At 38.0% G+C, this 19,454-nt stretch overlaps 1 protein-coding gene across 1 annotated transcript in view; it reads right to left on the bottom strand.

Annotated features, from left to right (window-relative positions):
- Positions 1–19,454, bottom strand: part of CDK14 (cyclin dependent kinase 14) — a 313,331-nt gene that overhangs the window by 66,325 nt on the left and 227,552 nt on the right. The window contains exon 13 of the mRNA XM_041466561.1: positions 1,605–1,744. Coding sequence (XP_041322495.1) covers positions 1,605–1,744 — 140 coding nt within the window. The remainder of the gene's footprint in view (positions 1–1,604; positions 1,745–19,454) is intronic.

Below are 19,454 nucleotides of genomic sequence, written 5' to 3'. Positions count from 1 at the left end.
ACTAAGTGGCAAGTGGGTAATAAGTCCATATTAACAGAAAAGTGCTACTGCAGAATTCAGAATTCAAAATCCTGGCTAGACTAAATCACACAGTCATAGGGATTGAGATGTCACCACTGCAGAGTGATTTTTGTTTTCCATTTGGTGGAAATTGGATAAATTAACTGGCATTCTTGATGTTTCATTAGTCCTGAAGGAAAGAATCTCTGCATCAGTTTCTGCAAAGGCAGACTTTTACAGCAGCTGCCTTAACTTACACTGAATATTAAAATTTTCTGCTTATCAAGCACCACAGTCAGCAAACTGCGTGGTGGGTCATTATGGCAGAGGAGGAAACTGGCAATCTTTTTGCAGAGCCAGAACACAGTCTATGATACTGATGGACAGAAATTATTGGTGATATTTTGGTTTTAATCTTCATATTCTAAAAGTGGGAGAGTGCTCTTCAGAGCAGAGCTGGGAGTAGTTACTTGGACAGCCAAGCCACAGAAGCAGCTCAAAATGTGACTACTACAGCTGTTGAGGATGGAAAAGATAAACTTCAGGAAGACAAATTTTTTGTACTGACACTAGTGTAAACAGATTCTCCTGTGGATGAATATTCAAAAAGAGAGCTTAGGTTTTAGAAGCAGACTTTTAAACCAGCCATAGTTACACACATGTGTTCCATTGTTGCATCTCTGAACTTTCTGCCTTAAGGTACTGGATACAGATCTTTTGCTAATGGATGCATGTTTGGAAACAGAAAAGAACATACAATGCTGTAATGCAAGCATGTGTCTCTTCACCATACTGAGTTAAAGCAAAATGCTGACTGTTATTCCCTTGTGAAACCTTTTTATAATAGAATCGTCTCTGAATAAAACATGTCATTCATGATACTGTCTTTTTCCCTAGAATAAATAGTTGTGCGCTTTTAACACTGAAAAACAACATGCAGCCATACAATATAAATTATTTTAAATTACTAAAAAGATAATTGACAGCATACACGATGATAGGAACATTTCTGCCAAGTCAACTGGAATGCATTCTGTTTAATAAAGGAAGCAAAAGAATATATGAAAATAGTGAAAGCATTCTTAGTTAAGAATATAATTTGCCATCCTCTTCGTACAGTAATTCAGCAGATTAACTGATTGTTTACTTTGTGTTTCCCAGACTTCTGAATGCCGAGTCCTTTCTTAAAGGTTACTGTTATAACACACAGAGATTCTGTGAATCAAACGCAGCTGGATTTTTATCCTGTGTGCTGCAGCTAGTTAAGAAGTACTGTACGTTATAAGTGAAAAGCACTAAATATGTAAATTGCATTTTTCCTTTTGCTTTATGACAATTCAAAGAATTCTATTGGCTCCACACATAATCGAATACAAAGATAGCAGGCTGCAGACTGCAGAGCAGAGATAGCAAAAAAAAAAAAAAAAATCCATTTTGTCCTGTGTCAAGCTAACTATGTAATTTCAATCTACACAATTGCAGTCACGTATTTTGTGTGTGGCTGTGTGTGTCCATGAGACTGTCTGTATGTGGGGGTTAGCATACACACATGCATCTGAACTAGAATCTTTGTTTCTAATCCATTTGGAGGTGGTTATACTCACTATCAGTTAACTCCCATAGCCGTGGGGGCAGATCACTGAAGTACTCATGGCTCAGAGCTGCCTGTGCTGACAATCTGTTCTTTGGGAAACACTGGAGTAGTTTGGAAGCTAGATCTTCTGCATGGTTCACACAGCTCAGCCTGAAACACAAACAAGAAGGTTTTTCTGGGAAACAGTATCATTATTCTGGTTATTAATTCCATCTCCAGTCAGCACAGATGAAACACCAAGTCTTAATAGCCAGGAGTGCTACCAGGAAAAGTGTTCCTCATTTTAGGGAGTTGATTAATTATTTCTGTATTGACAGCTCAAAATTTATACAAATTTTACAATTTCAGAGCATATAATACACCACATCACATATGTCCTGCCATATATGCTAAAGCATCATGAGCAACAGCATCTTGAAAGCAACTCTTTTGATTCATCCATTAACATTTTATTGAGCATACTGACAAACTGAAAATTTACAGTGCTGGAAACAAATGCTTATTACCTTCTGAACACATGAAATTCAAGCTTAAATAACAGCAACACTCACACAACTTTGAGAAGTATCGCATTTTAAAATCCAGTGATGTTTAACATGCAACACATTCATCATGTTCTACAAAGACATTTGTCTTTCAGGAGGTACTGACTTCTTATTTGTTCATATACTCACATGGCAGGGAATTGACTCCTCATTAGAGTGTTAATCTAATGCAAACATTAAATTTAAGTGAGTTATCTCTTCTAAGCTTCCTACAGAAACTGAGAAAACTTACTGTTTCACTGGGAGCTAAATCCTTGGGAATATTATAAGAAAATGAAATCTAAAAGGTAATAGACTTGAAGTGGAGAGAGCAAATTGGTAATCAGCAAGATGTGGCCTGGGTCTAGTAAGCTACAGCTGCCTCCTAAATTTCCAAAGCCACAAAGCTTTTTGGAATATGCAGTCGAAGAAATACATGGCTGAATCTTGTTGACATCATGTTGCTATTATTAGTAGGAAACTTCATAAATTCAACCATGCCTTTGCTAAGCAAAGATGTCTCACTGGGTAAATGCCAAATTCTATAAAAGGTTTCTTCAATGCACTGGTTTCCCAAAAACAGTAGATAGTAGACTGCAGTCAAAAAAAACTCAGCATTTGAAAAAGATTATGTTTTCCTCTAAAATCAATATTCCTACAGCATGTTTCATGCAAATATTCATTTTTTTCAGCTTAAGCTGACTTTCCAAAAAAAAATTCAAGAAGATGGATTAAGCAACATTACTCTTTTATTGGGTTGACATGGCATGATTTAAATGAAACAGTATAGCCACAGGTGAAAACTGCCTCTCCAACAAAGAACGGACAACGCTGAAAACACTAAATAAATAAAACAGGTTACTACAGTGAGAAATTTAAGTTACAAATGTCATAGACACAACTCTTTGTCCACGTCCATACCATCATCAATATGAAAAATCCCCCTAATTTTAGATATTCATTTTAAATTAAAAAAAAAAAAGTCACAAGCATCTATCCTAAATTATGTACTGGCATATGTATGATATGCTGATATCTGCAATCATTCAAAAAGTATGCCACTGGCTGTCTTTTTAATTTCTAGCAACTATGTGCTAGATGGAAATTTGAATACTGTGCCTATCTGATCTCTTCTTGAGAACTGGCAGGATATATGTCCAGAAAGTACCCAGGGATAAATTGCTTAGGAGTGCTGACCACTTTAAGACATTGTAGCTCATCACTCATAATCTTACTGAATTCCCAGGATTAGGTTTCAAAATTGCTATTTCAGGTTAAACAGGTGCTGAAGTCCACTGTTTCTGATGGGTAAGTTTTTTTCTGTTTTCATTTTCAGTTTGTGACAAAAGAAAAACACCCTGAATGAAAGACTCATTGCTTATAAATTACATTATAAATTAGAATAATTCCAGACTACTTAAACTACCAGATGTTGAAAATGTTCAGTAGACTTTTGTGACAATTACAGATAATTTCATTACAGAACACAGCAAAATACCAAGACAAAAGGTTTTTATCAATAAAGAAAAGGAAAAGGAGTGGCAAATATTCAAGGAGGATTGGTATTAATTCTTCTACACATCCAAAATTTCCACAGAATGGTGATTATATTGAGTCTGTGAGCCCTGAGTCCTAATCCCTCCTGCACCAATGAATCGTTCAGAGGTTCTGTCAAACCACTTCACCAATGTAATTTTTCCCTGCAGAGGTAGCTGCAAGATTTTAGGATCTATAGTAAAGCTGCTGGGTCTTGAATGAGAACTACTGTTAATTCAGAAAAATCCAGTCACTTAAGTAGTGAAATATTATCCTTCAATATAGGAAATACACCATTCCTTAGCTGATCCATACATATAGTGGAGATGCTAATTAGGTAAGGCAAAGCAAACCAAAGGAGATAACATTCAAACATCAAGAGATTCTGACTTGCAGTGAAATTTTGGATGCCATCTGCAGCTCCTCGCACATGGTGATGCTGACATTTTGACTGCATTAATGGTCACCAGTGTACCTGGCATACTGGTAAGGTCTTTTTGCAAGAAATTCAGAAAAACTAATATAAATTGAACAGGTTTTGAATAGGAACGGTTTAGAAAGCCAGTCACCTTCCTAGTTTAGAGAAAAAAAAAAGATACATATTTACTGAAATCAGTTGAGAAACCAAAGATAAACATCAAATAATCAGCATGTTCTGTATTTAATATAATATAAATCCAACAAAAATATCTAGGGCTGCAAAATAATCATATCAAGTAATTAAAATAATTATGAATAAATCAGTCATAATTAGAACCAGTTTTATAATTAAAAAATAGAAAGAAGGCTAAATTCATAGCACATTCCGCAAAAATAGTTCAATCTGCTATAATTATTAGATCTATCTTCCCTGATCACATTCCAAGTAGTGCTGGGGGTGTGGGGTTGGTGTTAGTTGTTTGCCAGTGCTTTGAAGATTCCAGTTGCTACATTATTAGCATTATGTTTCCAAGCATTTATAGATTTCAAACTCAGAAGGGACCATAACGATCAAGTGTCACCTCTTGTGTAATACAGGCCAAAGATCATCTGAGTAACTCACGGATCGAATCACCACTTTCCCCTAGCTCAGCTGTATCTTTACAGTTCTACATTAAGATTCTAATTTTGTTTATGGAGCTTCGCCCAGCAATGAAAAAATTCTTCTCCAAAACTCATGTCTTCTGCAAAGGTCACTTCTGGAAATCAGAGGCCACTGCAAAAAGCACATGCATGCGGGCTCCTAAGGTTGTCAGTATTAAAAACCAATGCCTTAGTGGAATGCATGACTAATTTTGCTGCTCTGTTTAAAGACAAGCTAGTCTTTACTTATGAAAAATGTCCTGTATGATCCTGTATTAAAATTACATCTGCTACATCAGAGTTGTTTGGAAAACCCTATTTAGTGCATAACCTCAGTGGTCAGAACATTGGAACGATTGCTTTGTTTCTCTCCTTTTTTTTTTTCTTTTTGCCAATATTCTCTTTAAAATATCCTCCTTAAAACATTAACAATTTATCTGATTTAAGTTTGAAATCTTATTCCTCAATAGAGACAAAGGCTAAATTTTCTGACGGGGCTCAGTAGTTAAATACCTAATACAGAAGTTAACAAAAAGAACTGAAGAAGAAAAAGATTTCATTTTTAAATACACCTCTTTCAGTACGAGACAGGATGGAATTTCATACAATATGGCTTTGTGTCTAAAACATAATAGCATGTTTTGTCTCACAGCAGTTGGGCCATATAGGAACTTGGCATGCATGATATGGCAAGTCTCAATATTCACGCTTCACTTACTGTCACACTAATCACTGAGGAATAGTTACTGGCCATGACAGCACACATACTTTCAGAAAATGTGGTGTACAGCAGCGTACAGAGAAACCTTTGGCAATGAGCATTAAATAATGTGTAGATATTGTTTTGAGAAATACTGGGAATATTTTTACACACCTACTCTGATGACATTTGTGAAACACATTGATTTTCAATTTAATCCCAAATGCTATATACAGCCTTAGCTCAAGAAAAAACAAACACCATATGAACCTGTCTCACTTGAAATATATATGAATCTGACTAGCCTTGAACAGTTGTAAATCTCATTAGATTACAAGAATTTGATTTAATTTCAGAAAACAGGCTTACATGTCTTTCTACTGCAGAGGAAGGTCAGTACTTGGTCAAGCAGAACATGACTAAGATCACTGAAGTTTGGTTTAAGCTCTTAAGAAAAAAAAAGTTTGGGGCATGTGCAGTGAACTTCTGAACTTGGGGTGATTTGCTTTTTAATGCAATGAAGAAGGCAGTTCAAATTCATGTTAATAATTAAGACAAATGGGCATTAAAACAAATGGAGATAATGTGCTGTCTATATGCTCCTAGCAGCATGAGGTAAATACTTCCCAAAGCAAAAATCATTTACTGTGCATATTTTCCATGTGAAGATATGATTCTTGCAGTGCATCATTAATTCATTTCTCAACTGGCATTTATAGCATGGCCTAGAGGAGTCAGGTACCTAATTCCCTTTGGAAATTTCATCTCTTTCTTTATTCTAAGCAAGTTCCTGCAACCTGAAAGACAAAACCAGTTAACCTGAACATTCACACCATGTAGCAGAGCTTAAAGTTCAATGGTATGAAGAGAACTAGCAAATTGGTGTGAATAGGGCAGGCCAGGTAGGAGCCCTCACAGCTCATTTCACAGAGGATGCTCTGCTCTCCTCAGCAACAGGGCTCCTGTACAGTCCCTGTGCTGCCTCACCTCCCAAGGCACTGCCACAGTGGTTGCATTCCCCATTTTCACCCAAGGCTGCTTGAGGACAGCAGCCTTTTCCCCTCATCCCAGGATTTAGCCTCTCCTGAGCTCTGTACAAAACCATACAGCACTATGCATTGTAGTTAATACTTACTTTGTAAATGCATTGTCCTCTAACCAGCTGGTACAAAACGCCCACGTGTGCCTTGCTAGTTTATACCTCTGAATCTCCACGTGATCCTCGTAGCAGCAGCTATGTGAAACACGAGTCAGAGCAGGCCCTACCCGAGCAGCATTTCCTCTTTACGAGCTCCAGCAGCCTTTCTGTTGTTACCACCATGCAGAGAACACCTACTGTCTTCAAAGAGCCGACGCGCCAGCTCCAGCGTGCAGGAGCTGCTTCCCTAACGGGCCTGGTGTGCCTCCACGGAGCTTTTGTAGGGTTTATTTCGCCATCAAGAAACCACCACAACAAGTGAACGCAAGTTTTGATGCCAGGCTTTTAGCTTTTGATACAGATGAAGGCATAAAGGAGTACATCAAGACGAGAATATAACAGAGTAAAGATGTTACCATTTTTTCAGTGTTTTACACAAAGGGTATTGAGGACTAAAATTGATGAACAAAGAAAGACAAAATCATTTGAAGGCTCACTCAAGCAGTGTTTCACTTGTTGCTGATCAATCACAAAATACAGAATTTGCTCTTCAGCACAATATAGAGGTACCTCAAGCCAAACTATAGAGTAAAGCATGCAATTAAACAGAGACAATGTGACATGTCACTGTTGACACTGTACTCCACACCTGCATAGGGCTGCCAACAGCAGTCCTGGGTTGTGCACCTTGCCTAGAAAAGAAAGACTTGTCTCCAAACACCTGATGCCCCTCTTGCTCTTCCCAAATTGAGATGTTAGCAACAGTTTAGACTCAGAAACACTGAGCTCTCTACACATGCAGGGTGGGAAAATCCAGTCTCCAGATTCCCTTAGCCATCACTTTAATTGTACACTTCTAGCTCAGCGCCCAAATAGAAGCAAGATTGCCACATAGCACAATGACTCGCTCTTGGATGAGCTAGGCTGGGACAAAGCCTGCACTGGCTATAACATGGCTGTACTGTCCCCAGTGTCTGTCCTTGCTCTGTGCTCCTGCACAACACTGCACACCACAGTCTTCAGGCCATCGTGATTTCCATGGTGGTGTATGATACGATCTCTTTGGAAATTTAAAATTTAGTTTGATCCCCTTTAATTATATTACCATATTACAGCATCAGAAGTCTTATCCACTGAAGTACTGAAAAAGTGGTCAAAATATTTATTATTACAATAAAAGCCATGACAACCAGTGATAAGTATTCACTGATATGGAACAGAGATGAAAATAACAGCGATTCCTTGGCATTGCTGTTAATGTCGATGTAGCAGAGGTCAGTGCCCCATTTGGAAAGCTGTGGAGGGAAGTTCACTCAGTGCATTCCAGGAAGGTAATGATAACCCTCGCCTGTCTGAACAAATTCTCATTTGTCAGGTGCTTAGATGCCATGAGTTGGAAGGCAGCCAAGATGAATAGCATTTCATGAAAAAAGGTGAACGTAAAAAATGAAGGTTCTAACAATATAGACAACTAGGTTTTCTATTTTAATTAATATAGATTTAGCCCTAGGTATATAATGCCATATACTTGGTAAATTTTTAAAAGAATTTACTGACCCAGTAGGTAAACCAAAATTATAGTTGCAGCTCCTGAACTTCTCAGAATAGAGAATTAAGAAGCTTAAACTGCTCATGAGTCAGATTAGACTTCAGAGACTCAGTTTGGTCACACCTAAGCTAGACAATGAAGTGATTCAACCTCTCAAGGCAATTCACTTTTGACAATAGCCATTATGCTCAATTACAACTTTTTTATTTGTATGTGTCATCACCGAATGCAACTCAAGACAAAACCTTAGATATGAGTCTGTTTCTCCCTGACTCTTTTGCACTAGATTTGATGTGTTTCAGTGCCTGTTTCAGACATATTACTGTATTTCTTCAAGAAAATGATGCTTGAGATTTCCAGCTTGGAAGGTCTGCTTCATAGAGGAAGCAGAACATTACCACCATCACAGAGCACACCACTTTAAAAAACTGAATTTGGTTGATTTGATGTTTAAAGGCTAAGCTGAAGGAGAACCAGTCAATGTACAACAGACCTAAAAGTATCCTGCATTCTGTGAGAGCTACCTGGGCTAGCTCTTGCTCTGATGCCTCAGAATAAAAATGCTCAGCTATGAAACCTTCCAAAGAAACTCAGCACCAGCTATGGAGTGCTTTGGGCAGGAAGATTGCTTATACTGTTCATTGACAATACTGCAGACATTTTTCCTACTTGTTTCTTCCAATTCTGATGCAGAATAAGGTTTACATATAATAACATATGCTGGAGCATCAAATGAAGCAAGAAGCATGGAGTCTACATGGTAGACACAAAAGTGAAGAATTTATTTAAACAGCAAACATATAATGTACATGCAGTGATAACATACCCTAAGCTTTTGAGAATGTGATCACATAACTTCCTTAATTCCTAGGAATTCTGAGATTGTATAGCCTAGGCAACATGACTTCTGGGTACAGTGTTTTGCTAGTGTTTAAAACCAGAAGTAATGAAACTAGAAGAAGACTACCTTAAGTAATTCACATTATTTCACTCAGTTTTCAGCAGTTTCTCTTAGATATGGGTATTTCCCAGAAAAAGTATTTCCTAAGAAACTTTAATTAGAACATGCTCTACTATTTTGTCCCAGAAAGAATTTAGCAATTACTTCTTTTTGATTTTACATGCCACCACCAACCTATTTTAATTCTTTCATCATCCCAATTAGCCCAGTATTAAAGATACTAATTATGGAAGACATGGTACATTACTTACACCACAACAGACCACTACTGAATATGCCAGATTCACAGTTTACTGGAAGATCTTTGCTCTAAGTGCAATTAATGAAGAGAAACAACACAGTGGTGACATCTAGTCAGAAGCTTTTGATTATTCTGAAATTCTTTAAAGGGCGTGAATCTTCTGATCAAGGTGAATGTTTTTTAAAAGCTATCTGTGTGCACCTCAGAAAGTTGAACAGAATAACCTTGGAAAATAAACAGAGCTAAAAATAATTGCTAACACCCCAATCATTTTGTGAGCTATTATTTCACCAGAAATGGAGAAAATATAATTTTAATCCTGAACAAAACTCTTCAAGGTTTATGTTCTCTATAAACCTTTCACTGAGAACTGAAAATATAAGTTAGTAATGCAGTAAATGCCCTAACAAATATATCAGATTTTTCACTTAATGCTTTTTACAGGCTTAAACCAAACTGAGTGAAAGAAAATCACCTTTTACAGTCTGACTCTTAAAGGAAGAATGCCTTTCTGTTATGCTTTTTAAAATAAGGCATGGTGAATTTATATCAACTTCAGTGAATCTTGGGGCATGATAAAAGGAAGAAAAATATAGCAGTGGAGTTAACATTCCATAGTATTCTTTCTTCACATATTTATTTCCTCACTGGCTGGACATAAGCAAAACAAAACAAAAAACAAAAAAACAAAAACAAAAAAAAAAAAAAAGAGGGAATAAGCCCCCACCACCCCCAACATAGAAATAGCTGAATTAAACCTTTGGCACACAATGCAGTCAAAGCTCTTGTGCTTTTCCTCATGCCATCCTTGAGAACCTGAATTGCTTCTCTCCAAATAAATCCATGCAAAAGATATTCTGAAGAAAAAGAAAAAAAAACAAGCTCTGATTTTCAAATTTGTCAACTAGCTGCACCCATTAGGGAAGTAAACAAAAGTCTTCCTTATTTTCCCTTATCCAGCTGTCTTCCTGGACTATTACCTTTAGAAAACAAACAAACAAAGACAGAACTAAGTGCTAGTAAATAAATATTAATACTGCTCTATGAATCTCTACCCTTTTGTCTGATATTTTATCATCTTGGGTTTAAGAAGTTTTAATTTCATTCTAATGTAAATAAGAACTGGTTTGTTTGCTCAGTACTTCAACAAGAATTTGCTACAAGCATGGAGGCAGTGCCCTGAGAAGGGTGACCTTGCTTTAGTCAGTGAAGCCAAAGATCATTTATCAGAGTTAACCTACAAATCTGCCTTGCTGGGGCCTCAGATCCATCAACCACTTGGAAGCAGCTACTTGCCCTGTCCTCCCCCTGCTGCCTAAAACATTGCATGGGTCTGATCTTTTCTATTACTGTATACCTCTCAGCTAATAAAATATATTTTTGTGGCTATGAAACTAACAGGAGTACTTTGTATTTATTTATACAGCTCATTAAGGGCGGAGAGAGATTTGGAGGCAGAGAGAATGCCCCAAGCCTGGAAAGCTCAGGAAGACAGACCCCAGGCACATGCATGTATTTAACTTTATGCAGATGAGTTGCCTGGCTGAACCCAACGAGACTGAGCAATTATGTAAAAGCAGGCATCCTGGTCTTTCTGCAGCTATACTCTTAAGCTAAGCCACAAGAGGGAAATGATGCAGGACTAGTAAATACTGAGAGGAAGAGACTGAAATGGTTGTAATGAGGGCATATGGGCAATATAGTCAAGCAATGCAGTCAAGAACACTTAATTAGGTATTATTATGTCTCTATTTAGACAGACTTACTAGAACTGCAGCTCCCTGACCCTCAGGCACCGGTTCAGGTGACATCACAAAAGAACACACCACCTTCACACCAGCTCTGTGGCGTGGAAAGCGCCATTCCTTCGCCAGATCCACTCTCCTGATTTAGCAGACCACTTTCTCTTTATATTAATGCAGATAGAAACCTTCTAAAGTGAACTTGAGGTCCTCTTTGAGTAGGAAGAACCAGTCAGGCTGAAAATCCAGTGTCTGACACCAAAGGCAATAATACTTGTTAAGAGACAAATATGCTTGTGTTAATGTATGAACTTGACTTTGAACTTGAACTGGGGAAAAAAAGCCTAGGTTTCTTATGCAGGGACCACCATGAAAGGAGAAAACTCTCCTCTGGTATGCTATTTGGAGAAAATACTCTCTAGTATGCAATTTGGAGAAAATGTAACATTATTTTGCACTTTTTTTTTTTTTAAAGGGGAACATTACGTATCCACAGATAGCTGTATTGAAGTGTCTTTCTAAAAAGTTGCATGAATTTAACATGTGTTTATGTTTTTTGTCTATAAATATCTTGGAGGTGAATCAACATGTCACAAACTCCATCTATTTTAGCCACGAATTACTGAAATACATGGTTCTTAAGTGCCTGTACTTATATATGTGTGAAGATGTAGTGCTGACACTCAGAAATTGGCTTGCAGTAGGGAAGAACTCAACCCTGAACTATTTTTGCAAATCCTATCCTGTCAAAGTATCATGAAAGAGAGATAGCTAAGCAGGGAGTTACTGCTATTTAGGAATAAATCAGCATAGGTGATTTAAGAACTAAAATCAAGATTTTTATCTATGAAAGTGACCACTAAAGGTCAGATTTCCCAAAGAGCCAGCTATCACTAAAAATTGACTGCCAGCAGAGCTGAGGCCACTTCTAACAACCAAAAAAAGCAAGTGGATTCTCAAAAGATATTGCACACATGGAATTGTGGAATCCATGAATCTCTGGTCATGTGTGCTGTCATTGAATTGGATGGGCAGGTAAATAAACATCTGGGTCTCATTTTAGAGTGTTAAATGAATATTAAGCTTTTGCAAAAAAGCAGATATTTGAGGCTGACAAGTCCTAGCAGGTTCCAAACTGAGAACAAGAGGCCTGGAATCAAGGACCACAAACAACTGATAAATTCACTATGTGGGCATAAGCCCATCTGATTCCCATAAAGGAAAGCAGCAGTTCTGAGTCTGCCTGAACTCTCTAGGGGACATGAGAAGGCTTAAATATGAGAAAGAGATAACTGACATAAAAACAGGGAATAGGAGCTTTGTGAAGAAAGAGAGGAAGAGGCAAAATTATTGAGGATTCTGAAAAGGATAAGAAGGGGCTCAAAAATGATGGAGTAAAACAGCCAGTGCTGGGATGAGAATGAAACAACACACAAAAAAACCCCAGAATTTACTGGTTGCTTGTTATATGACCTGAAGAAGGATGTTAATGAGGAGAGGATGTAAGAAGTCTATTATGATAATCAAGATCCGAATGACAAAGTTGGCTGGGAAGACAATAAAGTATCTTGGAAAAGCTGGAAAGAAAAAAAAGGTAAAATGTATATATAAGTCTGGATGCACAGGATAGGGATATTTCTTATTTTTCTTTTCCTAAGACTTTAGGCCTAAATGAAAAAGAATCCTAGCAGAACAGTCCGAGTAGGGAGCTTCACTAGGAATATGCTCAGGTGTGCACAGGGAATAGCAGGAATCTCTCTGCTGAAGCCTTACTGCTGAATTGAATTCCCAGGGCTAGTGAAAGAGCCTGACTGCTCAACTACTGAGTGTCCACAATGTCCCTGGATCATTTTGCCCATGTCAGCAGCATGCTCCAAACTCCCTCCTGGACACAGTCCAGGGAACAACTCATACCAGGATCCATTCCCAAAATGCAGCAGGTTCTATGCTCCTACAAGCAAGGAATGCCATGTATCACACTAGAACACACAATTCCTATGGTCTGCAACATGTGTGTTACTTTATTCCAGAAATTTTGATTTAAAAACATAAGGCTGAACAACCCCAAAATAATAACTGCAGCTGCAGCTGCATGGGGACCACATAAAGCCCACAGGAGATGCATGCCCAAGTGTTACTTAGCACAGCTGTAGCCAAGGTCTGTCACATGGCCTCGGGGCCAGCAGATAGTCCCTGGCTCTGCTTTAGTTTGCAGTACAGACATGGGCTGTAGCTGACAGAAAAATGATATTCACCAAACACTATCTGTCAACATCTCAGGAAAATTCATGCCCTCATGGTTGCCGAATAAAGCTTGACTCAAGGGCACTGTAAGGATCAAATATGAAAGAAATAAAAGGAATGTAACAGTATTCTGCAAAAGTCATAATGCTGAAGGAAGGCCAATAATGATCCACAGCATGATTTTTTTATGTCAGGGAGATGAAATTAGTTTGGGGCACACCAGGAGCATATAGTAATAAATAGAACTTTAAAACTGCCATAAAATCTAACTGAAGAAGGCAATGCAAAAGTGATGGTCCATTCTCAACATGCAATGATGTCCAAATGAAAAGCATAAATTTAACCTACTTTTACAAGATTTCCTTACCAGAGACCACGGATAACCAAATATCTGTACCACAGATATCCAAACAGTATCAATCTTTTAAAACTATTCTGTTTTCCCAAACAATAGGGATACAAATGCACACAATACATTTATATGAACGTGACAGATGTAAAAATTTTTCTTTTTCAATTTAAATTCTTCACAGTAGGATTCTGAGTTTATAAATCCAACATGAAAAATTAGGTCCTTTATTCATTTGTATTTTCAGTCTCCTATTGAAGCAGTGATCATAAAACAAACACAGCTGGCATCTTTATTATTTTATTCACTGAAGGATTTAGCTGGACAAACATCACAAAGATGGTGGCTGTTTTCATTGAATTTATGATCAAATATGCTCCAGCATAAGATCAACTCTGTTACATCAATTATTATGAGATGTGAATAATTTAACAGAAAGTTGTCTATTTGTAAATCAGATCTTAGGGATAGAAATTCAGCTGAGGTAGCAGCCAGTGGAAATACACTGTATTACAGAATTTAAAAGGATGCCAGCTTTTGTGAATCACATTTAGCGATAAACATTGGCACTTATATTTTGCTATTTAGTGAGCTGCTAATTCAGGCAAAAGATTTCAAAATTTTATTTTAAATTTTAATTAAATTCATCTTCATCAGAGAAAAATTTAACTTTACTGATGCTTTTCAAAATTACAGAATATATTTCCTATAAAGGCTTAATTAAAACAATAAACAAACTACCATCAAAACATATTTTGGGGTTTTTTTCCATAGATTTTCACCAGAGTGTGTTGTTCAGCCTAATGCCAGGAGAGCTATAATAATTTTAACACAGAATGTGTGCCTTAGGATATGGGATTGACTCAGTGCCTGAAAGAAAAAGGTCAGTTCCCTTTGGAACCACTTGCCTCTTCTTTGCCCTCCAGCAATGACAGGTGCACCATCCCTGTGCTGAGGCTCGTTATTCACAGTGTGCTGCTGCAGATACATAATCTAACCTCTCTGATTTAATGCAGCAGCAGGGTGAGAGTCTCCCATCTTCCCATTTTGACATGGGCCAAGCAGGCACTGAACACATATACATGATGGCCTGCTTGCAGCCAGCATCTTTCACAAATCCTCAAACAATTACTTAAAACTTAGCTAGTTCATTTAAAGAAATGACTAAATTTAAGTATTAAATGGTTTGGCTAGCAAATAACTTAAAGGTATGAAAAAATCACTGTTTTCACCAGTCTCCTACAATGATAGGTGTTTCTGTGTCACACTAATTAAAATTAAAAAAAAAAAAAGAAGAAGAAAACCTGCGTGAAAAAACAAAAATTCTCATTTCTCTATTTGGCAGGCAAGATGTCAGAAATCTTTAGACAGATACATGAGGCAACACAACCAGAAATGCAGGAAAGGAAGTGATTAAGATTTTCTTGAATGAATTTAGAGAGACAGTCAGAGGAGATGCTCATGAATGGCAATACCTGAAGACCAGTGATCTTGCCACGGAAAACATGGTGGTCAAAATTATACTAAAATCCCCACATGAAATCCTCATAAAAGTCAGTATTTGCCTAAGGCAAAGATAGTTTATGATGTTTATATCACTGCAGAAATCTTAACTGTTGTCATAAGTCTCTGGCTGGCAACAGAGATGAACAGTATGAGTTCTGAGATTGGCTTAAACCATCTGCAGGGGTGACAAAACCCAGGAACATTATTCATATTTTTATACTTACTGCCTGTCTGCATCATCTCTCAAAATTATCTATGTTTCTGATTCCCTAAGATGAGAATCAAAGGAACTGTTCAGTTAAAGAAAAATTATCTGCAATACAAACAGCAGAGGATAATATCAAGCCACATAATCCAAGAGCAGTTGCTTAGCACTAAGCACTTTTGAATGCCAACCCAGTTCTCAAGTTGCCTATCATTCTCACTCTCCTTTTGGAAAGATCTCGCCTTTAATGGCTACATGCAAATAATGAGAGAGCCAGCAGCAAGGTCTACTTTATTTATATGATTACCTTAACAGGATGTCTTTAATTCCTTATACAAATATTTTAAAACCATATCTCAGAGACTCAGTTTTGTCAGCAATGTCATTATCTGGAGAAGGGAGGTTTCAGCAGATAAGCCAACAGCACAGAACTCAAGCAAGAGGGTAGAATTCAGAATGTGAGGATATAATGATGCCTGGTGCCTCTGACCAGAAAGTATTAGACTTCAAACCAAGAAATGAACACAGACACCATGGCAGCATATGAGTAACAGACTACCAGAAACATAATTCTGAGAAATTAATAAAACATTGGCATGCAGAAATGCAAGGAGAAAGAACAACTGGAAACATCTGAAGAGCTTATCAGAAAGTACTCAAAAACATTAATGAAGAACATACATTGAAAAAAAAGTCATACCTGGAAACACCAAATAAACATGTCTACCTGATATATGTCTCAATATCCGACGGAATTCTTAAGGAATAAGTGAGGATAGCAAACAAATGTAAGGCATCCTTCAAAAGTCTTTCCAGGAATTCTACACAAGAGTAGCCAGTTCTTTTTCCTCATTTCTCTTCATGGGCTTATTACTGAAGAAATGCTACTGTAACACTATCTAATTTTGTTCTGCATTCTAAAGTACGGTAGTAGACTTAAAAAAATTACAAATATATGCCCATACGTCCTTTCTGGTTTTCAATTAAGGGAAGCTTGGCAAATATTTGTTGGACACTGACACACAATATAGAAGGAAATACAGACAGCAGAAACAAAAGACAATATGGACGCAAAATTAGATTTCAGAAGAAATAAGACAAAATGGCAATCAAAAGAAGAAGTGACTAATGAATAAGACATCATATAAATTATTTTTTTAAAGTGAACTTAATAATTGGTGGAACAAAACAACAAAAGATAACGTTTGATGCAATTTCTATTAAAAAAATCTTGCTCTGTAGATGAACTCCGAAGACCTGGGGTGTGATACACTATCTCAAACACTGAAACTGGCTGCCAGACCATAAGCAAAGGGTAATGATGAGTGGCAATGTGCTGAGTTGGAAGGGAAGTGTCCAGCTGTGTGCCAGAGGGATTAGCGTTAGTCACAGTTTTATTTAACATCTTTATTAATGATCTGGACTAAGGGATACCCTGCATACTGAATCAACTCTTAGATGATGCTAAATGCTGAAATAACCACAAAAGACAAATACATTAGTATAAAGAAACTAACAGTAATGAGACGTGGGCAAAAAAGCTAAAAACAAGATGGAGCATAGAACACTACAAACAATGACTTCCACAGAAAAATAACCTCAAATATGGATAGGTCCAGAGTTAACAATGCCAACAAACTCTAGTCCAATGCCAGATACTGAATTAAATGCTGCAGAAAACAACAAGGAGCATCCATGTACATTGGGGCTGTATTTCCACTGCCGTCATGGATGGGAAAAGGCACAGGGCAGTAATTTTAGTAATGAAGCAGCATCGAGTTATTAGTACTCTGAAACAAAAATGACAAAAGCTTTTGTGGTCCATTTTAGGAGGCTTATTAGTATTTTTAACTGGGGCAAGAGGATGTAACACAAAACCTAAAGCTTAGCAACACAAAAGAGGGGGAATTTAGAATAAAGCAAGAATAAATTGACTGTCAGGATAAACACAGTATCAGTGAGGTCTCTTAGGAATAGTCTTCCCCCTAGGTTTGAAAAGGTATAACATTATAGCACTTTGCGGTTGCTCCAATTTGAAAGAAAGATTGGAATATAAATCAGAAAGGATTTTTCAGCTCGGCGAAAGGATAAGTGGAGAAAGGGCGGCGATGTTTCTCAGCGCTTGGCTCCAATCGGCATCCCGTAATTCCGCACCGCGAGCTGGCAATCCCCGCGGCGCGCTGGGCTCAGCCCCGCGCGGAGCTGCGCGCACGCAAAACAGCGCCAAGTGGGCGCAGGAAAAGGCGCTTATGTCAAAACGAGCAGCTTCCACCACCCCGAAATTAATTTATAATTAATAAAAATTAATGTAACCGTTTAAACGGCAATGAATTAATTAATAAACCCCGCTAAGCAGAGAAATAAACAACAAACGGCGCCGCTGGGCTGCGGGCGCCCCCTGGCGCGGGCAGCGCGGCACTGCAGCGGCGCGGGGGAGGGGCCGAGCGACCCCGCCTTCCACCGCGGGGATGTCGCGACATGACTGCCCAGAGCCCGCCTTCCATCGCGGGGATGTCGCGACATGACTGTCCAGACCCGCCTCGGGCAACCGCCTGTTCATGGGAAGCAGGAGAAAAAACCCAAAAATGCAAAATGCTCTCGGTTTCCAGTGCAGCAGTATCGCTGCAGATCTTCAGGAGGCAGAGGCAGGTTTATGTGCCTATTTACAAATACTTCCAAAAACTCTTTTCGTCGTGTCTGCAGTATCCACCCCTGCTCTCCCAGCGAGATCCGTGGCTCCTCCTGGCCCCAGCACCCCAGCGATGCGCTCGAGTGCACACAGAGCACACAGCCAGCCCACCTCTGCTCGGTACTGCCTGAAATCCTTACTGCTTCTTGGGTTTATCCATCAGAAAGGTTTCTGCAACCACAACACTAAAGCTTTTTGTTTCTATTGTGCTGGAGAGCTTGAGTATTCCTCCAGTGCTATTACGGACTATGTTACAATGAGCAACGCTGGTGAAGGGACAGCAGGCGAAGAGATAAAAGTGACAATTAGAAGAGCACTTTTTCTTTAATCAAAACCCAGCTAAGGCAAAGATTTTCTCTAAAATCCAAATAACAGAATCGCAAGCCAAAAATGCTTCCCAAGTCTCAGCTTTAAGCAATTCCTTGAAGCAATTCTTGAAACAAAATACAGACTCAAGCTACATGGGCTTGTCTCTATTCACTCCCTTTGCTTTCTTCAGGAAGTTTTCACTGAATAACAGTCCCAAAATAGGTCAGTCCATCCTGGAATGCAACTTTTAAACACCCTGGCCTCAGAAAGGGAGGCCTCAAGTACAGAGGCCATCCTGTTAAAGGAAGAAATCCTCAGCAGTGGGACTGGTTGTGAGAATAAAGTGTTATTTATATAATAAATAAGCCATGTTGGGGAATTACAAAGTACTAGTCCTATTTATGCAGAGCAGAATTTGTTTTCAACTGCACCTTTTCTTTCCAACTTAATTTCTCACAATACAACCTATTATGGCAGAAGGATTTGAAAAAGCTTTTTATATCCTACCAAATATACACAAGGATAATTAGTTCTCTTTTGTTATTCTTCTGTAAGGGTTTATTATTGTGGAGAAGCTTTTGCAAATTGAAAGAGGTTGCATTGCATTCTGGAGGCAGAGCTGTTCTTAGTTTTTATTGTGTAGAGATAATTGAACAGAAAAGTTCAGGGAAAAAAAAGTGGAAATATAATTCATTGTGAACTCTATAAGAAGATCAGATCACCACATCTTAGTTCTTTTTAGGTCAGTATTTTATAATTACATTCCACAGTATGTTATGTCATGCTATGTAGGTGAAGCTTCATACTAGATAGAAGCAAACATCAATGCAAGTTTTGTTTCTTAACTTTATAAGCATTACCACAAAATTTATAGATTGCATCTCATCTAGTAAATACCCTCTCTGTATTCTTTAAGTAGTTTGACAACCAGTAAAGAAATTCAGTGTTAAAGTCTCCAAAGAACTCCATTTACTGTAAGTGAAAGTTATATTATTTGCCTCAAACACTTCCCAAAAGTAGCCTCTAATATTAACCAACTCTATTTTAAGAACTTAATGGATCTGACTTATATAACGATCCTGCTAGGTTTCACTTTATCATTAAG

Source organism: Pyrgilauda ruficollis, unplaced genomic scaffold, assembly GCF_017590135.1.
Source record: "Pyrgilauda ruficollis isolate IOZ18807 unplaced genomic scaffold, ASM1759013v1 scaffold2, whole genome shotgun sequence".
Lineage (NCBI taxonomy): Eukaryota > Metazoa > Chordata > Aves > Passeriformes > Passeridae > Pyrgilauda > Pyrgilauda ruficollis.
This window is presented reverse-complemented; position numbering and strand designations above follow the sequence as displayed.